This window comes from Rhipicephalus sanguineus, chromosome 9 (assembly GCF_013339695.2).
Source record: "Rhipicephalus sanguineus isolate Rsan-2018 chromosome 9, BIME_Rsan_1.4, whole genome shotgun sequence".
In the NCBI taxonomy this organism is placed as follows: Eukaryota; Metazoa; Arthropoda; class Arachnida; order Ixodida; family Ixodidae; genus Rhipicephalus; species Rhipicephalus sanguineus.
The window spans coordinates 145,698,406-145,723,667 of record NC_051184.2 but is presented as its reverse complement, the minus strand read 5'-3'; the positions used below and the strand labels follow the sequence as shown (position 1 = coordinate 145,723,667).

At 49.2% G+C, this 25,262-nt stretch overlaps 1 protein-coding gene across 2 annotated transcripts in view; it reads right to left on the bottom strand.

Moving 5' to 3' along the window:
• LOC119403989 (receptor-type tyrosine-protein phosphatase mu) overlaps window positions 1–25,262 on the bottom strand; it is a 963,694-nt gene that overhangs the window by 445,224 nt on the left and 493,208 nt on the right. For both annotated transcript variants that reach the window (XM_049419317.1, XM_049419318.1), the window contains exon 5: window positions 9,376–9,452. In XM_049419317.1, coding sequence (XP_049275274.1) covers window positions 9,376–9,452 — 77 coding nt within the window. The remainder of the gene's footprint in view (window positions 1–9,375; window positions 9,453–25,262) is intronic.

Genomic DNA, 25,262 nt, shown 5'->3' with positions numbered 1-25,262 from the left:
ATGTTCCCGTGAGCACTCTGTCACGCTGCACCCACATCAGGAACTGAACTCGCAAACGACATCCGTAATTGCACGTACTAGTGCCACTGCGAGCTTCTACTCAGCGGATGTACGACTAACCTAACTCTACTCTTACGGTCACAATTCTTACAAACAACCGAGCGACTCTCGCGATAACCTTTCCCTTCTACATAGAACGCACGCGAAAAGAACAGCAAACAAACATCTGCCAAACTCGCACTAAGCCTAGGCTTGCTTTTCTTTCCCGCAAGCTCCTAGCTTAACGCCTAACGTTCCGCTATACAACTCGTGGGACACCCTAACCTATTAGGGAGCTCCCGAACGGCACACGCAAAGCCCTGCGCCGGCCTTTCGTGAAATTGCGCACGTGTCATACGCCAACCGCTTGCGGGCTCCCGCTAAGTGACGGAAATAGCGGGCCTCAAACGCCAGCACTAACTCAGCGCACGCCACCTGAAAACTGCCCAATGTTTCCTTGGGTCCACGCATGACACGCAACAGAAACGCCACAAACTCTCTTCATAGTCAGTTTACGTAACCCTATTCAAGGCGCTCATCTCTTAAAGCCCTCGACTCGCTGTGATGCATGTCACTAACCTTCGGATAGCTAACTGCACAACGCATATCGGCTATCAAACAAAACCACAGAGCGCTAAAGAAAACAAAGTTCAATAACAGTTAACTAAGCCATCAACACTCGCGGAAATAACAAGCAATACTAATTACTAACTAAAATCAACAGTCAAAATTCCTTCCAACAAATCCTGAGTCGATATTTCATAAGAAGCTAACAGCTGTCCTCAACAACTTTTCAGGCGCACTCGCGGTAGTCGCCCCCAGAAGGCTTTTCTCGACAAGCAGGGTGTACGACACGCCTGAAAGTTAATCACCCCCTCGTCGATCCTCACTACGTTCCTTGAAGCGGACTTGCCTTTGTCGCCTCCTGCTACTTCGCGAAAATCACCGACCACACAGTTTCCCACCTGAACGAACGCTCCGCGAAAATGACAACGGGGAGTTCCTTTGCCCACTGACCCTTTCCGCGAACCATGCGCTCCTCTCCTCCCTGTCTCTCGGCGGTTTGGACGCATGCTGTAGAAACCTCGAAAACATATTGAGCGCTTACAAACAGGGACCGTAAGGGAGACGACAACACGTCTCCCTTACGTCCCTGTTTGTAAGCGCTCAATATGTTTTCGAGTTCCGTTTACCAACACGCCCAAAAAATGGCAATGTAGAAACCTGTCAATAATGACAATCGCGTGCCTCTCGCAATTTCGCGCCGACGTCCGAACTTCCTCCTCAAACGCGTCGCGACTTTGCCGCATTTCTGTCTTGCGGACGCTTTCTTCTTTTTGCGCGTCTCTTGGTGCATACTTTTGAGCCTTTATCACAATTCCTGTGTGCGTGACACCTCGCTGCTCTCCTGCCTCTACTCGGCAGTGAAAAGGATGAGAGCAGGCGGAAACCTCGGCGTCTGAATCTCATTGACATTCGTTTCCTCGCGATGCGTTTAGCGCCCGATCTAAATCCCCGCGGGACTCTCAACTTGGGACTTGTCCTAGCACGCCTTTTGGGGATTTCAGGCCAAGCCTTCAACTTGGCGTCTCCAGAGATGCGGTCGTCACGTTTAGCTAGTGCTTTAGCACGCTTACCGTTACTGGTCTTTCTTTCGTTCCCCTTTTGTTTTCGCCGGCGCCTTTTTCTCACCGAACGGTACGGAACGCTGGCAGCTTCGACGCCCGCACTCGCAAGTACGCTGCCTTCGATATTCACCGCCAAAACCTCAGGCGGCTCAACTAGTCTATCCACGGTGTCGTCGCTAGGTGTCTGTGCTTCTGACGTAGCGACAGTCCCGACGCTCCCTAACTCAGTTAGCTCGCCTTGAGATGTCTCTCTAGTTTCGGGTGATCTATCACTATCGTGGATAGCCCCTTTTCTCAGGCCTTCGAAGGCGGCCTCTACGTCCTGCGCTTCGCGACGTATCTCGACCTCTTGGTCTCCGCGGCGTGCCTCGTCCTGTTGCGCCTTGCGAAGCGCTTCATCCTTTCGCTCTCTCTGACGCGCTTTCTCCTCTGGCGCCTTGCGACGCGTCTTGGCGTCCTCACGACGGGCCTCTTGTTCTCCCGCCTCTCTCGCTTTTCGAAGCCTCCGTTCTCTCTGATGCGCCTCCTCCTCAGCACCTTGTGAGTGCCTCGGCGTCCTCAAGCGCCTCATGACGGGCCTCAGCCTCCAGTGCATCGCGACGCTTCTCGACCACGTGGTCTATGCGGCACGCATCGTCCTCTTGCGCCTCGAAGCGGCTCGCAATACTAGGCGCCTCATCCCTCGTACTCGCACGTACGGAACTCTGTGGAGTCAAAGCTCCAAACGGCTGAACTGAGCTACCCTCGCGGTCATCGTCAGTTATGGCCTGTGACTGAACGACAGCCGCGACGCTCTCTAAGCTAGTCAGCTTGCTCTGAGGAGTCTCTTCCATTACTGGGGCTTTATCACAGCCCTGCAGAGACCCCTCTCTTTGGCCTTTGCATTCGGCCGAACCTACACTACCACAGTGGCTCAACAACGTATCCCTAACCTCAGTTACTTCCTGCAGGCCGTCTAACACTAAGGCTGAAACTGAGCCTTTCCCACGCCCGAGGCACTCTGCGTGCCTGTTGGCCATCTTTTCTCTGCCCCCATGCGTGCCCTCATCCGATGTCCTAGCTTTGCGCACATGACTCAAACGCTGTCGGAATGCTTTTGCTGACAAGCAACATTTGCGCAACAGCGCCTCTTTGACCATGTCATACGATACAGCGTCCTTTCTACTGAGTCTAGCTATTACATCGGCGGCCTCGCAAGGAGAAAGAGTTAGCAACTCTTGCGGCCAACTTTCGGGGGAGAATCCGGCCTTCTCGCACGTTCGCTCAAAATTAACAAGAAAGAGTGCGATGTCCTCGCCAATATTGAACGGCTGCAAAAGGTCTTCCATCCTTACGGACTCCCTCATTATGGGAACCTGTCTTGCGGCGGATATACGAAGTTCTAGCTCCCTTAGGTTCAGCTCATGTTCCCGCTCGGCAGCTTCCTCTTTATCCCTTTCCTCCTTTCTAGCTCGAATCTCCTCATGAGCTTCCTGGGCCTCCTCGACAGTCACCCTCTCTGCCTCCATAATCAGGAGGATCTGTCGTTTCCGCTTGGCCGAGCCAACCGAAATGTCTAATTCCTTGCAAATTTCACGGAGGTCCTGCATACTGAACTTGTCCATACTGACACTGCACTCCGCCTCCTGTACCCTCTACAAAACTAAGCGGTCAGACCATCCAATTCTTGTCTGACCAAACAAAGTTTTAAGCCAACTACAAAATGTAAAAACCTGCCAACAACGACTTGGTCTAGCTAGGTCTGGCAATAAGAGAGGCAAACTTCAGGCACTCACCACGCCAGGGTAGCTGACGCTGGCCGATCCCACCGCGCTGCCATCCACTGTTACGTATGAGGTAGACCTCCTCTGGAGCGCAGCGTAGAATACGGCGTCGTGGCATCCCACCGCTGCCACCACTGTTAGGAATGATGTGCGTGGCCCATCGCTACCGCCACCGTTATGGTCCGATGTCGTCCCCTCAGGCTCGTTGCTAGGAATACGCGTCGTTGTATCCCACCTCTGGAACTGCTGTTGGGACTCGGGTTGCGCGGCCGGTGCGAACACGGGTGTGCATCGGCCTCGGAGCAGTCAGAAGGACACGTTGATGGACGAAATATTTTATGTACAGACTATTTACATGTTTTCGCTCTCAGTCAACATGACTGCCAGCCCGACCACGTCGGCTGGTTCGACTCCCTAACCACAGACCGGCAGTACCTTAAATCGTGTAGCCGTGCGTTGTCTTGTTGACCCTCCGCCGCTTGCAGGTGTTGACTCCCATCCATGTTCTCCGAACTGGGATGCGCTGGTATGAGCAGCACGCAGGTGTTGACTTCGCTATTGTCTGTCTCCGCCATCCCCAACAGGAATGCTGCGCTCTGTCGCTGCGCAGCGTAGAAGAACGACGACTGACGTCAATTGACGGGGCCGGCTGGGCGAAGACTCCGCTTTCAAGTATCCTTTATTGGAAAGTCGACGACATTGTGGCCTTTGTGCTGAGGCACAACAACGTACGCGTCTGTAATGAGTTGTATGCGTATGAATGAATTGTGTATTGAAATCAGTGAGTGTGTGTACTATGTGTCTGCCTAGTGCATGTGTGCGTATCAATAAATTGTGCATCAACCTTCCGGTGTCCTTGAGTAATCCATGAATGGGCCCACCTCGCCGAAATGTATAGCGTAGTATCAACGTACGCCGCCGAAGTCAGAAACACCTTTCTTTAGTATCGTTTAATCCCTCTAGATGGCGCCAGATACCACCTATTTCCCGGCTGTGGCGCTTTCACAGCTCCACCTACTCATATGTTGTTGAACATCTCTCTATCTATCTAAACTATGCTCTGCTGCGCCGGGATTGTTTTGATGCTGGAGAATGTACATTTTGGAGGCACATGTCGAGGCCTATTGCCCCGTAGACGCGTGGATAACGTCGCAACACCTCGTGATGCTTCGAGAAATAAAGATAGCAAGCCTTACGTCCAGTCTCCGGGTGAGAGTTCCTTTGCAGTATCCGTCTCTTTTAAAATGAACGCCGTCTCGCTGGCCGAGCAAAACGTAGAAGTTCCGTCGTTCCGTTTCGCGAGCTTTTCATCACCACAGATTTGTCTGCTTGATTTTATTGTCATATCGTTTGATATTAAGCTCAGCGGGACCATTTTTTGTGATTACCAGTGCCGCATACTCTTTATCAGTCGAGAATCGAAGCACTCGCTAGGCCTAAATCTATTGCTCGCTTCACTGGCTTGGCTTCAGCCACCTTGATTTTGACGGGGGAGGAACGGTTTCTCCATTGAAAAGGGAGGAAAGTTCCTCCATTTGAAGACGAACACTGGGTACATCGCCGTTTCTCTCTTAAAGGAGAGAGGGTCACTCCATTTTTTTAAAGAGTGTACTCTAACACTGAAATAAGCTTCCTGGATGTACACATTCGAATAGAGGATGGCGCGTTGGTCGCTAGTGTATATAGAAAACCTACGGGCAGGCAACAGTACCTGCACTTCAAAAGCTGCCGCCCGCGCCATTGCAAGACCAGTATTTCCTATTCCCAAGCACAGAGGTTCAAAAGAATCTGCTCCCGCTCTCAGGATTTCCAGAAAAGCACCACACGTATGCGCGAGGTACTCCTCCATCAACAATACCCACCAGCTATCATTGATGACGCGATCAAAAAAGCGGCAAATCTGGACCACCAGACGTTACTACACCATCAAAATAATAATAATAATAATATCTGGGGTTTAACGTCCCAAAACCACGATATGATTATGAGAGACGCCGTAGTGGAGGGCTCCGGAAATTTCGACCACCTGGGGTTCTTTAACGTGCACCTAAATCTAAGTACACGGGCCTCAAACATTTTCGCCTCCATCGAAAATGCAGCCGCCGCGGCCGGGATTCGATCCCACGACCTTCGGATCAGCAGTCGAGCGCCATAACCACTAGACCACCGTGGCGGGGCTACACCATCAAAAAGATACCGATCAGCAACGCAAGAAAAATCTTGTGCTAACTTTCACAAACAACCCACCCAACATTAATAAGATCTTAAAAAACACTTCAACATATTGGAACAGAGCAAGCGACTATCCAAAATTTTCACTTTCCCTCCGGTTGTGGCATACAGGCGGCCAAGAAGTATCCGGGATCATTTAATAAATTCAAACATAGGTACAAAGCCCCAAATCGGGTGTCGCCCGTGCGGAAAAGGAAGATGCAAATTATGCAAACACAAGCAGACAACAAAAAGCGTGGCAGAAAGCCCACAAACAAATTTTAAGCACAGGATAAGTGGTGCACTCGCCTGCGACTCAAGGAACGTCATATACCTTTTGGAATGTGGGATATGTAACATGCAATACGCAGACCAGACAGACACGCCTTTTAGAATTAGGTTCAACAACCATCAGTCACATGTACGTTCGCTGCTCGGCCTTCCGCATTCTAAACATGTCGCATCGAAAGATCACAGTTTTGAGGGTATCAGCGTTACACTCTTGGAAACCGATTTTCGAACAACCAGAGAAAGGGAGCAACGTGAATCATACTTTATCTAAAAATTCAACGCGATAAAAAACGGAATAAATGAACACTCGGGCACCCTCTCCGCATTACGGTCATTAAAATGCGCGAACGCCGTTCTCTAATCAGTCCCCGGCCCCTTGCCGCCCATCCCGAGCATAATGATGTTTTGAATGATACCGCTGCGTGGTGCAGCTGTCAGCTTATGCATCTCACTAACGAGGATTTATCTGTCACAGCCGGCGTGCACAGATAAGTGGTCCCGGACGTCGTACAGTGTAGTGTACGTCGTATAGGAGTGTACTTAAACTGTCATCACGCTACCAAGCTTTTATTCCCTTTACAACCCTTGCCTTTTTCTACATCTTTTCCTCTCCCAAAAAGAGCCGATGCGCTTGATAAATATTGACGACGCGGCAACACTACCGGCCAGTTCAGACCTTACACCAATGCGGACACGTAAAAGCATACGCTGAAAGCCCTCAGCCCCCTAATTCCTTGAACACGGAAGGTACAATACAAGACGTGCGGGGTCATTACATTGTCCGTTGAGAGGAAGGTGGGGGCACGGAGACTGTATTGTCAAAATGTGGCATCGCTTCCTAAATAAACACAATGCTCGCGTTAAGCAAAACCCTTCTCACTTACCCTCTTGACATCCTTTTCTTCTTTTTTTTCTCTTTTTTCCTTTTTCTTTTTATTTATTTTTTCTTTTTTTCTTTTCCCCTTCTTCGTTACGTTCCTGCCTCCCTTCCTTTCCGTCCTTTCCCCTCTCACTCTTAACGTGTTATACGAAGACACGCACACGCTGTAAATATTATTATGCTATGTCTTGTAGAAGACGGGGCTCCCGTCGAAACATCGACAAAATAAACCGTTGTTTTTATGAAGGCACATATACTCTTATAAGTGTGTGTGTGTGTGTGTGTGTGTGTGTGTGTGTGTGTGTGTGTGTGTGTGTGTGTGTGTGTGTGTGTGTGTGTGTGTGTGTGTGTGTGTGTGTGTGTGTGTGTGTGTGTGTGTGTGATGACGACAAATAGAGAATAAAGAACCTGAAAGGTGTGACGCAAGCGTTGTTTCATCAGCGCCTAATGAATTAGTGAGCCTGTGTAAACAAAGGGTGGGTGCTCGAGCCCACGTTTCGACAAGTGGACTTGTCTTCTTCAAGGCTGGAACTGATTTACATAGCTATCGTGTGTATATCCTTCGTGCCCTCTCAACCAAAAGGGAGAAGGGGTGAAGGAGGGGGGAGAGGCCACCGTGACGATAGATAGATAGATAGATAGATAGATAGATAGATAGATAGATAGATAGATAGATAGATAGATAGATAGATAGATAGATAGATAGATAGATAGATAGATAGATAGATAGATAGATAGATAGATAGATAGATAGATAGATAGATAGATACGTTCAAAGTCGCACAAGTTTGTTCAGAAATGCATCGCATTTATTAAATTCCGACAGCTGAGCACGTAAATGCCGCGCATTTCGCATTTCCTTATTGCGTTAGTACGCGCACGTGCGCGTGTACGCAAGTGAAAACTGCCGCTGTTTCTTTCCTAATCAATTAGAAAACAACGGTATACTTCATTCGGGGCTGTAAAAGCGCACGAAATGCGTAAAACATGCGTTACTCCGCGTAAAATCAATACTGCGCCGCCGCAGCTTCTGTGGCGCTGGACCAAATATGGCGGCGGGCCGGACGGTCGCGGTACTTTTCCCATTCCAGTGATTTTAGAAGGGTGCGCTTTAAAGGTCATCGCCCCGCGCGTTGCGATGCGCGCGCTCCTCCACCGGGCGTGGTTGCTGTGCGCGCGCGCTTATCTCGTGGTGAGGGGTGGTTTGTACTACGTCTTGTGATTTCATCGCAAGTTTGCGTTGAAGCCCCAGAAAGCATGAAGGTCACTTCGCTCACTGGAGCGGCCGCTTTTGCAAAAGGAGCGCGCTACTCACAGACGCAAATAAGTTAAACTGTCATAGATCGCGCTCATCCTGTGTATTCAACGCGGCAATTTGGGCTAGTTAGTGGGTGGCTATAGCGCCCGTCCTGTATACGTGTATCTTTCTCTTGTGTGTGTTCCGCTGCGCTTGCTAAGATGCATAAGTTCCACGTCCTGTGGATACTTGTGCGTTCGTTTCGTGCGTCCTCCTTTGTATTTGAGCAGCGCGCTTTAGCTCTCGAGCCGTGACAGTTGTTAGTTCGCGCTCATCATGTGTATGCTCTTTCCGTGCGTCATTTCACCTCGAGCAGCGCGTCGCGGGTTTTGAGCTGCTTGCCGTTCTTCGCGTGACATTACAGTTTGTTGCTGGAGCATTCTTTTTTCACCCTTGTGCCGAAACAATGCACGACAAACGCTCAGCTACGTCTGTGACGACACGTTTTACTTTTGTGTTATACCTCTTCCTATAACAGAGAGATTAGCCATGTTTTTCAATAACACAGTCATTATGCTGAAGCACAAGGACAAAAGTGCTCGTGAAGTCGCAGAAGCGTTCTGTATCAAAATGAAGGGTGATGACTGCACATTTGAACAGTCTGTTTGTTTGCTAGATTGCGAGGTATGCACGCTTAGCCATTTTTTTGACGTCGCCTACAATTTTCTGCGCACGCATGCTGTTGGGTTACGCCGCGTTGATTTATTGTTTCAATAAACTTCAGTTGTTTGACAGCGCTCGTGCTGTGTCCTTCTCGTCTTTTGCTCCGTCCTGTTCACGCTGATTTTTACAAACATGCAGCTATAATTTGCAACGGGCCAACGGGGGTATTCATAGACCTCTCATAGGCACAATTAAAGATTTTGTACACACACTTGAAGTCTCTAAATTTTGCGTAGGTATGCTCAATTGCTACATTTCTCACATTGAAGTGTAGTGTCTGAAGTACACGGATGCATTGAGTATGACACTCTTTCACTGAGGGTGGTTTCTCGATGAAGATACAGCTGATCTCGCGCGGGGCAGCTCCTTGGTGCTATTCATACATCATTGCCGCATTGCGAGCTTCGTGCCGCGCGTTTCACTTTGACATGTCGACCCATGAGAGTAGCACCTTGAGGGCATCGCAAAATTTTTCTGATATCTCAGACATATCGGATTTAAGCATAAAATATTCTGCAGACAAAATGGCGCAATAAAGCTGCGGACATCTAGAAATGTATGCACTTGTTGGCGAGCAACAAATAATGAAAAGTCAGTGCTTACGTTTATGTAGTTTGCGTTTATGTAGTCCGACGAAGGATCGCTTTTGAGGGCATGGAGGATCACACGTGTGTCATCATCTGCGAGATAATAGAAATAGTATGTGAATAGAGGAAGACGCCACGTGACGCTTAACCAACGCTAAACAAGAGAAGGAAGCACTAGCGCTATTTTAAAGTGAATACTGGTACGGTTTACCACCCACTAGGCAAGTTGTTGCTCTTTCGTAGATCATTCTCAAGATCATTAGAAACTACATTGTGTGTAGTTTTTGGCGATATTGCCGTTTATCACACCGCAGTATCGCTGCCACCAACGGCAGTGACTTCGAGGTGACCTGTCCAACGCATCAAAGTGTGAAGGGTAGGCTAGTCTATAACCCTTAACGCTCTGCACACCCAAACGACACAGAAGGGGCCTGGAAAACATTTTCAACACAGTGAGGAAACGCCAGAAGTCAAGAATCCTCTGAACACGTGTGCCAAACTTTAGTTCACTTTAGCGTGGGAGTTTGGGCGTGGTGTGAATCCATTACGGAGCTAATCAGCGCGAAAACACAGGGACAAGAAATAGTGACGCACACTCAGCGCGTGCGGGCGCCGTTTTTTCGGCGCAGTCATTGTTTTGCAATCACTGCACTGCACGTGGCAGGAAATTTCATTTTTGTTTCAAAAGCCAGAACTCGCTTACTCTCCTCTCGGCCTAAGTCGAAGAGAAGGACACGACCACTGACTCGTTTCATGATCGCGAAAAGATCGTCGGTATTGGTCGGTAATTCTGTTCCAGTGCAATAAGTAAAACATCTGCATGCTTCTCTTTTCTGAAAACAGTACGTTATCTAAGAACTTTCAGTCTAGATGAACGGTGTTCTGTTATGTGTGTTGTTTTCGCTTCCGTTCATATCAGGCGGCACACGGAGTACTGAACCTCAGCTATCCCAAAGAGACTGTGCCTCAGCCAATCACTCGTCTCGTACTCAACTCACTACGACGCTACTTACCGACGCTGGAGCCGACATTTCGCACAACAAAAGCGCTTCTTGTGCTACATAGTTACCACGACCGCCACAGGGTGTTGCCTAGTTTCGGTGGTGCAAAGTGGTGCACTGGCCACTTTGCCGAGAGTACGCGAACACGTTCGTTGAAAAAAAGGAAAGGGCTGAAGGTCACCGAGCGCGCTCATGTAACACCTGCCTCCCTCCCCGTGTAGCTTCTAGTAAGCTCTTCAGAACGAAAAGAAAGGCAATGTACTCTAAACACTGCACCCAATTCTTCTGGCTCCGTCCATCCTATGACGGGTTCTAAAAAGCTTCGCGGCAAGCCATTCATCAGGAAACACGCTCCGACAGAAGGTCATTAAGTGGTCCCGCCGAAACGTGTAGGAGGGCCCCTTCAAAAGAGCGTCGTTGCTTGTTTCGCCCTTTATTGTCCTCCTTCGCACTGTGCACAGTGTCCTGCACCACAGGACCAAGCGCACTGTGTGTTCTTGTCTATGTAAATTTATGGGCACTTGCTCGATATTTGATTGACTATAACTTGTTCACGTATGCGAATCAGTTTTTAACACGAAAGTGTTTTATGCCGGGTCCACCAAGACTTCACTTACGTATTTCCGTCACGGAAATGACGTTGAAAAAATGTACACCATCAGATGGCAAAGAAAAATAGTTCCGTCAACGGGCATCGAACCCACGACGGCTCGGTCCGCACGAACACATACTGGGCATGCTAACCACTGCGCCACAGTCACAGACTCTAGGCGCTTTACAAACTCGCCTTTTATATCTCACACTCTCCTCTCACAGTGCTCTCGGTCGGTGGGGTGGTGTTGCCCTCTTTGAGCGGTAAAGTAATTCATCATTACTGTGGCCTCCGCGATTAACACCTGCAACGCTTGTTGCTACACGTCCGTCCCATTCGGCGCGTTTTCAATAGAATTGCAATTTTGTCAATGCCTTAACACACCGCGAGGTGGCGATCTTAGCCCAAGCGTCGTAAAAGCATCGGTCTTGCTCATAGCATCACGCTAATCGAAACCAAAAATACCACTGCGAAGCGCGCCTGCCCCACCTGCCTGTAGCACCGCGTTCCCCGCTTACGCAACCCGAGAAAAATCGCGGCCGGACTACAGGGGCGGCGCGACGCGCTTTGCGTTTCCCTCTAGTCAGGCCGTGGTGTTTAATCACACTTTAACATGCTGCGGGATGGCGACCAAGTTCTGCGTCCAATATGCGATGCTCTACTGGCTATCACACCTCGTTCTCTGATTACGCTTTCACCGTTAACTACTACAGCTACCACAAGAGTTTAATCATTGAACGTGTACGTTAGTCGTCGGGATGGAGATGATCCACTAAGCATCAAACTGGGTGCATCGACATTAAACGGTGCTATAGCTGCTAGCCATCTATATACTTTGTGCAAAATCTCTCATATAAATGTATAACAAACATTCAACTACTTCTGTAAGGACACATTAGACTTTCGTGGTATTCGGATTCCTATGACGCAGGGATCAACCATGTTTTTTTAAAGCTCCCACTTTGACTTCCCTCAGCGGGCGAGGTAGAAAATGTTCTGGAAGAACAGTTATTTTCTGGTCGCGTGGAAATGTTCTGTTCTAGCCAGCGATCAGCTTTCTACTAGGCGATCGCTTTATCTAGGTTAAATAGGCGGAGATAGAATTTGTTCATCGAAAAACGCAAGCATAGTTGGAGGTCAGGGTTTATTATGCATTATCTGAAAATGTGACAATGCCACGAAAATGCGTCCCATAGATTCCATTTGGCAGTAAATATACGCGTATACAAGTTGTAAATAGATTTGATTGCGATAGCAGCTCTATGGAAAATTTAGGCACATATTCGCCGTCACGTGAGGTTACGCCCATGATGATGATGACGGTATCTGATTTTTATTGACGCAAGAGCCAGATCCGGCCAAAGAGCGCCCTGTATTTTTATGCAGTGGTAACGGTCACTAAAGAATGATGACAATACGTTATAATATGGCTGTAAAGTGGCCTGAAATCAATCGCTCTATGGAAGCGTGAAACATATATAGTACAAAACAATGACGCCGAGACGTGGGGTGGTCTGTGTGTGTTGAATGAATAACAGGTGATCATGATTTCAACAAGTGTGAAAGTGTACACTGCACGAATGCCCCCTCAGGACCTTTCAGTCCAAAAGCTGAAAGGCGTTTTCTAATGCAACTACTGCAGCAGGAGCCTCTGTTAAGAGGCCGTGCTACGAATGTCCTGGATATATGACATGAAATCCGTGTGCGTCTTTCAAAGTTCAAGCAATGATTTCGTGTATAAAACCCGGTTCCCTACCGCGTTTTACACACGAAATCATTGCACACGCACAGTAAAGCATAAAATGGGAATTGCTGAAGGTATAGTAATGAAACATGGTTTTTCCTGTAAGCCTCTAGTTTTCTACAATGCAGGAATATCTTATAATAGGTAAGTGGCTCGTCACATCTATCACAGCTGGGTAGGCCCTCACAAGCAAAAAAAAAAACATGGTCGATCCCTCCGTCATAGGAATCGGTATAGCCCGAAAGTGAAACGTGTCGCAGAAGAAGTTTAATACATCTTATACATTGATATACGAAGAATTGCACAATGTCTGTTGGTGTTTGGCATCTATAGCACCATGATGATGATATGTGGTGTTTAATGGCGCAAGGGCCAATTGATGGCCAAAGAGCGCCAGTTCATGAGACAAAGGATGTGAACAATGGTTGCGGTAAGTAGCTGTATAGGGGCCTTAAAATTCCTCGCGCTAAAGGCGGGTAAAATATATACATATATTAAAATCATGAGAGTGACGTGAAATATGTGTAGTGGAATGAATGACAAGTGGTCGCAAGAATAAAACTATGAAGATATGACATCAGCACGAATGCCTCGTCAATGCCCTTGAGTCCAAGGGCCGCGAGGCAAGTGCTGTCTTTAACGTATTCACCGCAGCAGCGACCTCTGTTTAGAGGCCGTGCTACGGATCACCTTGATATATGACATGAAAACTTTGTACATCGTTTACAAAAGCAGACAGTGACTGATATGTAAAAAGCGAGTCCCTACCGATGAACATTGAAGGATGAAGTGGAAATTGCTGTCGGTAGGGTAATGAAAAGTGCTTTTTTTTCTGATAGCATCGAGTTCCTTGCACTGGATAAGGATGTGAAGGACAGTGAGTGGCTGGCCACATCTATCACACAAAGGTGGCTCGCCACCGGACAGTAGGTGTGTGTGTGTACTGTATGTGTGACCAATCCTAAGTCTGCGGAGTGAAACTTCTGTGTGGCGTGATTTCGATACTGGCGGCCAATTACCCAGATGCGGTTTGACAACGTGTAGCTTATTTCGTGTATGCATATCCCATGTGGTCTGCCAAAAGGCTCTGAGCTTTCTTTTCAGGAAGAGTTTTAGGTCTAATGGGGGAATAGCTAAGGATGTATTGTGACTGTTTTCGTGGGCAGATGCTGCTAGCTGGTCCGCCAACACGTTGCCTTGAATCTCGCGGTGCCCTGGCACCCAGCGCACTACGACATGTTGTTCGAGTGCGTAGATCGTGCTTAAAAGAGAATACAGCGAGACAAAGACGGGGTTTTTGTGTCTTTTCAGAGTTTTTAAAGCTTTTACCACGCGTAGAGAATCTGTGTAAATAACTGCCTTTTGTAGTTTTAATTGCTGAATGTGTTTAACGGCCGCAAGTATCCCGTAAGCTTCTGCCGTGAAGATACTTGATTCAGAGTGTAGAATACCGGAATCCGTAAAGGATGGCCCAACGGCTGCATAAGACACAGAAGTATTGGACTTTGAGGCGTCCGTAAAGAATTCTGCACAAGTGTATTTGTGTTGTAGTTCAAGGAAGTATGCACGGATATGTGCAATAGGCGCGTGTTTCGTTACTTCCATGAAAGAAAGATCGCAGTCTATAAGCTGCCACCGCCACGGCGGTAGTTGTGCAGCGGGATCCAATTGACAGTGTTCGAAAAGTGGCACAGCCGTTTCCTCAGCTAAGCCCCTCACACGAAGTGAGTAGGGCTGTCGCACCGAGGGACGGTGGTCGAAGAGGGCAGAACTACATAAATCATTTATTGTGGGGTGTGAGGGGTGTTCGTTGTCTGCATTCACTTTGAGATAGTACAGAAACGACATGTAGGATCGCTGCAAGTGGAGCGACCACTCGTTCGATTCGACGTAGAGGCTTTCCACGGGGCTGGTGCGAAAAGCACCCGTAGAAAGACGAATACCCGAGTGGTGGACAGGATCAAGCATCTTCAACGCGCTTGGTGTCGCAGACTGATATATTATCGCCCCATAATCTAGGCGCGTGCGTATGAGGCTTTTATAAAGATTCATCAGACACTTCTTGTCACTACCCCACATAGTGCGTGACAATACCTTTAAAATATTCATGGTTTTTAAGCACTTGTTCTTTATATACTTTATGTGTGATATGAAGTTCAGTTTCGGGTCTAGAATTACGCCGAAGAATTTATACTCCGTTTTCACAGGTAGCCGCTGACCATGCAGATCAATATCCCGATCGGGATGGAGGCCTCTCTTTCTTGAGAATAATACGCAAGTACTTCTTTGCGGGTTAAGGCTGAACCCGTTCTCGTCTGCCCATTTGGTTACCTTGTTCAAACCAAGTTGCACCTGCCGCTCGCACATTGAAAGGTTGCAAGATTTAAAACCGATCTGCACGTCGTCGACATATGTGCAATAAAACATATTCCGTGGAATACACAGACGTAGGGAATTCATTTTTATAATAAAAAGTGTGCAACTCAGGACACCACCTTGCGGCACTCCAGTTTCCTGGACAAATATTCGGGACAAGGCATTGCCCACTCGAACACGAAATGTTCGATTGGACAAGTAACTCTCTATTATATTTAGCATTCTCCGGCGTACACCTAAGTGGGACAGGTCTCTCAATATTCCAAAGCGCCATGTGGTGTCGTAGGCCTTTTCCATATCGAGGAACACCGAAAGGAAGAATTGCTTATGGACAAAAGCGTCGCGAATTTGTGCCTCGATACGGATAAGGTGGTCAGAGGTAGATCTACCCTCTCGAAAACCGCACTGGTATGGGTCAAGTGATTTGTTTGCTTCGAGGAAATGTATAAGTCGGCGGTTTATCATCTTTTCAAAACGTTTACACAGGCAGCTCTTTAGTGCAATGGGCCTGTAGCTCGCAACGGAGGATGGGTCCTTGCCCTGTTTTAGAATAGGAATAATAATGGCTTCTTTCCAGGCCGAGGGGATCTCGCCTGAAAACCAAACAGCATTATACAGGGAAAGGAGGGTTTTTTGTGTTTCAGATGGCAGGTGTTTCAACGTTTCATATACAATACGGTCGGAGCCTGGGGCGGAATTATTGCAGCAATTAAGCGATGCTTGTAGCTCAGCTATGCAGAAAGGTTCATTGTATGCTTCGTGTTTTGTGGATTTACGCTCTAGTTTCTCTTTTTCGATTCTTGTTTTGTATCGTTGGAAAGCTTCAGAACAGTGCGACGAGCTCGAGACCTGTTCGAAGTGTGCGCCTAGGAAGTTCGCCTGGTCTTCCAAGCTGTCGCCTTGTGTGTTTACTAGAGGAAGTGAGTGTGCTTGTCGGCCTGCTACCCTACTAACCATGTTCCAGACTTTAGCCTCCTGTGTATATGAGTTAATTCCCGATAAAAATTTCTGCGAACTTTGTCTTCTTGCCTGTCGGCGAGTTCTCCTGCCTTGTGACTTTATGTTTTTAAAACTGTCCAGATCCTCGGCTGTCGGTGAGTCCCGAAGCAGACTCCATGCTTTATTTTGTTTTTTGCGCGCATTTCGACACTCAGTGTTCCACCATGGCACTCGTCGTTTGCCGGGCAGTCCAGCTGTTTGTGGGATACACTTCATTGCAGCATCAATCAAAAAAGCTGTAAAGTAGTCTACAGCTTCATCTATGCTTAAAACACGCATGTTGGTCGAACTTAAGAGAGCCATTTTATGAAACTGTTCCCAATCGGCTTTGTCAATTTGCCATTTGGGAACCTGTGGAGGACATTCATTAGCTATTGGGTTGCTCAGAACTATAGGAAAATGGTCATTTCCATAGGGATTATTAATGACTTTCCATGTTAGTAAGGGCAGAAGTGATGGAGATGTGATGCTGAGGTCTATGGACGAGTAGGTATTGTTCGCGAGGCTATAGTATGTTGGCTCTTTTTTATTCAAGAGACATGCGCCGGAAGAGAAAAGGAACTGTTCAATCAGACGTCCTCGCGCGTCGCAGCGAGGGTCACCCCATAGACCACTATGTGCATTGAAGTCCCCAAGTACCAGATAAGGATCTGGAAGTTGATCTATTAATGACTGGAATTCATGACTGGAATTCAGAGAGAGCAAATGGTGACGAGTTTGTTCGAAAGAACTGCTCGAACAGCCACTGCCTCGAGGGACGTTCGAAGTGGTAGATGTGTGCATGCTACTCCTTGATTAACTACAACAGCTACACCGCCGGATGACGCCACAGCGTCATCTCGGTCCTTCCGGAAAATAATGTAACTGCGTAGAAAGTTGGTGTGTTTGGATTTTAAGTGTGTTTCTTGTACGCACAGCACCTTTGGTGTATGTTTGTGTAAAAGTTCTTGGACATCGTCGAGATTTCTAAGGAGTCCTCTGGCGCTCCATTGTATAATTTGTGCTTCCATATTGGAAGTTAGGTAGTGCTGTGTGTACAAAAAGGAAGTGAGTGTTGTTTAGGTCGAAAGTTAAAGCTCAAGTAGCAGGGCCGTCGTCGGGCCCCATTATAGGCTTTTTGGTTTTCTTGGCACGCTCCAGGGAGCTACGCCGCTCTTTCGGTGCCAAGGGCACCGGAGTTGTGTCCATTGCCTCGTGTGAGGCACTGGACGCCCGCGTACGCGAGCTGCTGGCTTGTTTTTTCGACCTCGCCTGGCGAGGCGTGGTCGTGAGACCAGACGACTCTGGAGTCGCCGGGATCTCTGGCTTGGCAGGTGGATACTTCGTCTGGTGTGACGAAGTCTTGGACGCCACCGCGCCGGAGAGCGATGTGCTCTCCTTGGTCTCAATGGTACCGGAGCTTGTAGTGGCCACCGGTGTGGTCAGATTCAAAGTAGGCGGGGCAGCCTTTGCTGCTCCTACCATAGGGGCGGGAGGCATTTGCCTCGGCACGCTGCGCGTGGACCGGGCAACCGCGATAGGCCGTTGTGGTGCTGCCCCCCGTCGCACCACTTCGGCAAAAGATGTTCTTGGTGGAAATGACGATGAAACTCGCTGTCGTGCTTCGCGGAACGTTATGTTTTCTTTTACTTTTACGGTGAGTACTTCTTTCTCTTTCTTCCAGGCCGGGCAGGGCCTGGAGTACGCAGGGTGATCACCTTCACAGTTCGAGCAGCGAGTCTCATCGCCAGCGCAGTCATCAACAGAATGACCCGTCCTTCCGCATTTTCTACAGGTAAGCTGTCCTCGGCAGCTCTGAGACGGGTGACCAAACCTTTGGCATTTAAAGCATCGCCGCGGGTTTGGAATGAAAGGCCTTACAGGGAGTTTGACGTAGCCGGTTTCAATGTTCTCAGGTAGTGTGTTGCAGGCAAAAGTAAGGATCAAATGCTTGGTCAGTATTTCTGTGTTGTCGCGCCTTATCTTGATTCGTTGGACATGAGTAACACTTGAGTCTTTCCATCCATCTAGTAGTTCTTCATCGCTGAGGCCAATCAGGTCCTGATCGGACACTACACCTTTGACACTGTTCATGCTCCGGTGTGCGCTCACTGAGATCGGGAAATTTCCGAAAGCAACAAGGTGTGCCAGTTTGTCGTACTGCTGCTTATCTCGTACTTCGAGCAGTAAATCGCCAGCTGTCATTCTTGTGACTTTGTAACCAGTTCCAATTGTTTCTCTGAGACATTTCGCAACGAGGAATGGCGACATCCCTCGTGCTGACTTAGTTTCATGTTGACTGTGTATGACGTGGTGTTTGGGAAATGATTGTTTCTGTTGCTGAGGTAAGGTTAGCGTTTCATCGGTGCGCCACCGTTTGAGGGAGCGATCAGTTGGTGAAGGGACAATATGTGCCATATATGACGTGAAAATTTCGGCAGCGATGGTGGCCATCCACCACCGAGCCCAACAAGGGGACGCTACAAGGTTGGATAACGCTTGGAGACGCCAGCCATGCATCGCTGCTATAACCTAATATATCTAACCAAGGTTGGTTATTTACACCAGGGTAACCCTTGCCGCCCAGAAAAATGGAAGTCAAAAGAAGTGAGGAGAAGACAGGACAGATCAAAAGTGAGAGAGAAAGACGAAGATGTGAGGAGGGAGAGAGACAGAAAAAGGCGACTGCCGTTTTCCCTTGTGTGGGTCAGCCCAGGGGTGCCGTCTACGTGAAGCCGGGGCCAAAGAGGTGTGTTGCCCCTGCCGGGGGGCCTAAAATGTCCAATCACCCGGCGTCGGCTCAACCCCCAGGATCCCCTTTTCCCCGGACACGGCAGAGCCACGCACGGCTAGGCGTGGGAGGGGGTCGAAACACCCCCGTTAGCTCGGGTCCGTGGTGTCGCTACACACCAAACGCCTGCTTGCGCAGACGCCCCTGCGGGCCATCTATAGCACCACTTGATGCGGACGCACCCACGTTGATGCCTGGTGGCACATCTCCATTCCGACCACTTACACCCATGAACGTGATTAAATCTTTGTGGTTGATCTATCAGTTAACATTCACCTGGACACAGCATATGGGGAATCCCGAGCAAAGGTGGTTTGAACATGCACACTAACTCGACCTGCACTCTATCAAAGCGTCATCATTTCAGAACAGACACGGCAAGCTCTGCGCTCATAATCAGTCTGTGCTAATGCATGTCATGAGTAAAAAAAATCACAGCATATCCACGGAGTGAATGATGATGAGTGGGCGAAGCTGCGGAGGTTCATCGGTAAACCGTGAATCTTCCGTGAATTCTGCCCAGTACATCATCACCGACGTGAGATCGGGCGCGTTTATACTAAAGGTTCGATGAGAGTTATGACGACTTGCAGCTCACTTTATTTTACATGTACACTGTGAATTTTCATTGTTTAGAAAACCATTGCTTTATAAAACATCTGGCGTCTTTCGTTAAGCAGCTGGCGTCTTTTCGTTTTGCTTTAGAAACATCTGGCGTCTTTTGGTTTTGCTTTTAGAAAACATCTGGCGTCTTTCGTTGGTTTATTTCATCAATCAACGGCGTTTTGAACAAAATTTTTATTGCTTAATCACGCACAGGAGAAATCTCGCCAGGCACTACCTTGGAGGTAAACAATGGCTGCTAATGGGAATGAGAGACAGAAGAAGTAGGCTTTTAGCTAACACTTACACTTCTACTTCTACTAACGTTTCCTACTGGAACATGCCAATGGCTGCTAATGGGGAATGAGAGACAGAAGAATTCGGCTTTTAGTTAACGCGCACGCTGCGAATTTTTTATTTTTCAACAACGCACAGGAGAAATCTCCCACCGGCACCACCTTGGAGGTCAAGATCTGGCACTAGCGTTACGACTGGTTACGCACTACGAGGGACGAACGGGTGCCGCTTTAAGGAGCTTCGCCCCTAAAAGGCACGGGGCGCGGGCCGGTCGACAAAATGCGTCGATGGTGTGCGGAGAATGGAAATGTACCCGATGGTGTGCACTCCCGCCACGTCAACGCAAGCCATTGGCCGGAGAAAGGCGCGCGCCACGCGACCCGAACTGAGGTGCGGAACCCCAGAGGAACAAGCAGGCATTGTTCGGTGGAGTTGGCCAAGAGGAAGGTGGTGCAAGCCAGCGTCGCGTCCGTGACGGGAACAGCAGGGCTGAGTTCTGGAGGCAGCGTTGTGTATGTCCCGGGAGGGTGGCCGTTGACCTTGGTGTCTACCGAGCGAGGCGTCCCGGGCTTGCGGCAGCCTCATCAAGCAGTTCTCATGGCATCTGCGGCACTCACTACCCCAGCTCGACCAGACGGCAACCCACCGACAATCACCGGAGAGCCACGTCGACAGTTGGATCCCGTGGCAACGAGGAGAGGCCGACAGTTAGGCCTAGCTGGGAGGGACCGGTGTTCTCGACGGAGAACGAGGCGTCGGCATCGAAGATGATCAGCGAGGCGCCTGATCACCGACGACGGCCCTGAGATGTCGACAGCAGCTTCGACGACGGGACAGCGCGACTAGTTGGGCACCGAATCAAGGCAGCGAGCACCACGAACCGTAAGAACGTTCGATCGGTAGCGCGACGGACTGAGAGGCCATAGTGGCCAGACTTTCGAGTCGAGAGGAACTAGACATAGCACGAAGGTTTTGTAATGTTAGTGATTGCGCATTAACTCAGGATTTCCACGCTTGTTGATTTTTGTTGTAAATTTTGAGTGCGTGTTTATTTTCGTTTGCCGTGGTGTGTGACATAAAAGTTTTGTTTGCAGTGCCACCACGGTGTCTCCCGACTCTCTCTCTCTCCCAACTCCACTCCGCGTTGCAAGCGCTCCCGAGATACGTGACAATGCACTCGCAACTGTATGCGGCGGAGAAACACAGTCCAGTTGGAAGCGGCCCTATGCTGGCGAAGAGGCGTCACACGCGGACGTGAAAGGCGAATCGCGTAACTGCGTAGTCACCGAATCGAATCACCGAGGACGCCGCATTTAATTGACCATAGAGTTTTCTCAAATATTGCAGCGAAAGCCTCCGCCGCGGTGAGACTGTCGAAACGCTCACAGTCGGTGGTCGTTAGTGTCACAATGCAGCACTCGTGGCCTCCGAGATCAGCTCCGGCAACGCACCGTTGCTAGTGTTGCTCAGACCGTTTCATTCGCACGAGGAGAGCGTAATCAGAGAAAGCGGTGTCACAGCCGGAAGAGCGTGTCTTATTGGACCCTGAGACTCATTATCGCGCTTTGCCTGCGGTCGCCACCCTTCCAAATGTTAAGAATCAACAGAAAGATCACGCCACGGGCGGGCTAGAAACGCGACGGCATGCGCGGCGCGCGTCTGTCTCCCCCCTAGTCGAACCATGATTCCTCACGGTTCGAACGGGGAGCATGGTGTGACAGCCAGGCGAGCGTCGCAGAGCTATACTTTATATGGGCGGACGTATTGAGCGAGGCTTGGGCTAAAGCCGCCAGCTCGCGGTGTAAGGTATTGAAAAAATTTAAGATTCGTAAACACGCCGAACATGGGACGGTCGTAGCAGCGGTGCATTGCCAGACCCAATCGCGGAGGCCATGCACAACTTCACTCTACCGCTCCCAGATGGCGACACCACCCTGCGAACCCAGAACACTGTGCGAGGAAAGTGTGATAAATAAAAGGCGCTTTCGTGAAGCCTCTTTCATGTTAAGCTACTCAAGTACGCAATGTTGTTGAGACCTGAGCCCGTTTAGGAGTGACCTGCACTTCTTGACACTTCTGTGTGTTTGACTTCTTGAAATGCCTCCTACTGCAGGGAAGAATGTGGGTGTCGTGTATGTTAAGGTAATTATAATGTGACGAATTATGTAGTGCGCGGTTCACAGTAATAACAGGTCATCTTTCCATGCATCAAAGAAAAGATGGCTGATCACTCTGTCATAGGAATCGGTATAACACGAAAGTAAAACGTGTCGTCACAGAAGAAGTTGATTGTTTATAGTGCATTGTATATGAGAGCTTGTACAATGTCTGCTGTTTGGCAGATATAGGCACCCGTCACTGACCAGAGGGCGCGATGGCCGGAGCTCTTATCGAACGCCTAAGTGTTGAGGGCACCAGCCGCTAGGGATACCAAGAAAATGAAACGCTTGCTGGACACATCGACGCGCTCAAGTGCCTCCCTTTTGGGCGCCTCTTTCAACGAACGCTTCCTACGTTCGTTCGCAATCACCTCAGGGATGTTGCCACCGCATTCAATGCAGCACAAACGCGTTTTGAACGCGCTCTTTTCAGGCTGTGCCAAGGCAGCAGGAACGCTACAAACGCGCTTCAAACGCACTGCATTGAGGCTCTGACAAGTCACGTTCAAGTCAAGGAGCGTTTCTGAACATGAAGGATGCGGAGGATAGACACTAGATTTTGCGGCGTCTACACGCTAGGCGGTGTTTTCTGGCGCTACCAGCGTATCTTGGAAACTGCATTGCCGGGTGCCTATAGCACCGCTTGATCTGGAGGCACTCACGTAGACGCCTAGTGGCACATCTCCGTACCGACGACCAACGCCCATGATCATGATTTAACCCTTGCGGTACCTGACGTTCTTAAAATACACATGGACACCGCATATGGTGAATAACGCGCAAACATGGCATCAACAAGCACATAATAAACACTGATACTCGATATGCACTCCTTCAAATCGTCTTGAAACGCAAAGAGAAACGCTACGCTTGCGTGTCTTCCCTCTAGCCTGGCCGCTAATTATCACAGGGCGAGCGGGGAACGCGGTGCGACAGCCAGCCAGGCGAGCGTCGGAGAGCTATTTTTCGATAAGGACGGATGCTATAGGCTTCCCAAGCAACGCTTAGCGGCGCTGCTGCTCTTGACAGGCAGCTCCATCCCTGGCAGAAAAAGAGAAACTGGGGCGTGATCAGCGAGCGTTTTCCCTTCTCTCCACCGCGTTGCCGCTCGCTTCCGTGCACGTGCAGAGCTCTCGCGGTGCACTTGCGGCGTCTCACAATGTACCGCGTGCAGTGCGGCTTCAAAAGGATCTTCAAGCTTGACTGGCCCTTCCGCAAAGCCAACTTGATAAAATGAGGAAGGCTCGTCAATCACGTTAACGGTGAAGAGCAGACGATCGACGACAACCACGCCCGACTCAAAGCGAAATGCATTTCCCAAGTCGCGATTACACCGTGTAGGACGTATACCTCGAGGTAAGTCTCATTCTGTCACGTTAAAGATGAATAATGGTCCACATGCACTCCGAAATGAAGCCGTACACGCTATCGATGTTCTGCGGCGTGGACTACGAATCATATGATTGTTGTTTTGATATGGCATGCTTACAGTAGCAGCCGTGTACTTTCGTGAACAAACGTTTGCGGCGTGCGAAAAAAAGATTATACGGCCATGGCACTGCTTCCTGAGAAGGTTAGAGTCAAGTCCTCCGTGCCGCTGGAGAATCACCCGCCGATTAAGACGCGAGGCAGCTAGCTGAGCTTCAACCACTGTCAAGCAAGATGAACTGCTCGCCTCGTTTCTTCGGCTCTCGCGTCATGCTTGCAGTCTCTTTTTATGATATCGACTTGACAGGCGTATAAAACCTGTTGCGTGAACGCGGCTAGAAAATCGCACAAAATCAGAAGGTGGTTACTTCTAGGTTGCAAATGCAAAGCATGTATAAAGTGCCAGTTATATTTAGCGGCTTAAATATATATCACCCCAATAAAGTGACAAAAACAAAGCAAACCTGCAGAACGATGTCAAAGCTTGCTGAAAATGCACAGACGTCCGTTACGGCGTGATAAAGCAGCCTTCCCGACGCGTGAAATGCAGGCGCCGAACTTCTGACAATGTGCGGAGTTCAGTTGAATTCAACCAACCGCGCAGCGCTAACGGTATAACGCGAATGTGAACGTTCAACAACGACGGGTAGGTCTCACGAGCACGGGGAATGAAAACACAAAGTTGCTTCACCTACAACCGTAACTGGACTTTAACAATGCGAGAAGACAGCGAGTAATCATTACTGTAGTCGCTGCGTGCATGCGCCCTGTTACTTACCGATTCAGGTAGTCGGAACGAACGAAAGCGATGAACTCAGACAGCCAAAATAGAAGGCGACACAGCGCTGTCAGCTATCCACGCTTGCCGCCTTTATTTCTCGTGCGACACGCCCGGGAACCGATACAGTTTAACACGTGAATCGTGTGCCTTGTCTGCACTGTTGTGGCTGGCCACTAAACCGCAATACTTCGGAACACGCTTGCGCTTCCGCGGGGTCGCTTCTGCCATCGTGGAAATGCGAAGCTTCGCACAGCAAGCCTCTTGGTTCAACGTACCCAGCTGACGGCCTCCCAGTTACCCGCACCGAGAGAAGAACGCCTGCGCACGTGCGCTACCGCTACCGTGAAAGGGGCCGAGTCGGCCGCGCGACGGTTCAGAGCTTTCCGACAGAGCCGCGGCGCGGCTGGCGCGGCGCTGTCGTCGCGCCGCAAACTTGAGCTTGGGTTCTCTATGAGCACGGCCGCTAAATAAAAAAATCACAGCATATCCACGGAGTGAATGATGATGAGTGGGCGAAGCTGCGGAGGTTCATCGGTAAACCGTGAATCTTCCGTGAATTCTGCCCAGTACATCATCACCGACGTGAGATCGGGCGCGTTTATTTTAAAGGTTCGATGAGTTATGACGACTTGCAGCTCACTTAAATTTTACATGTACGCTGTGAATTTTCATTGTTTAGAAAACCATTGCTTTAGAAAACATCTGGCGTATTTCGTTAAGCAGCTGGCGTCTTTTCGTTTTGCTTTAGAAACAACTGGCGTTCTTTCGTTTTGCTTATAGAAAACATCTCATCAAACATTTCATCAATCAACGGCGTTTTGAACAAAATTTTTATTGTTTAATCAGGCACAGGAGAAATCTCACCAGGCACTACCTTGGAGGTAAACAATGGCTCCTAATGGGAATGAGAGACAGAAGAAGTCGGCTTTTAGCTAACGCGCACGCTGCAAATTTTTTATTGTTCAACAACGCACAGGAAAAATCTCCCACCGGCACCACCTTGGAGGTCAGGATCTGGTACTAGCGTTACGACTGGTTACGCACTACGACTACGACAACTACGAGGGACGAACGGGTGCCGCTTTAAGGAGCTTCGCCCCTAAAAAGAGGTGCGGCCTGCCGAATGGGTGCGTTGTCAATGGGGGAACGCGTG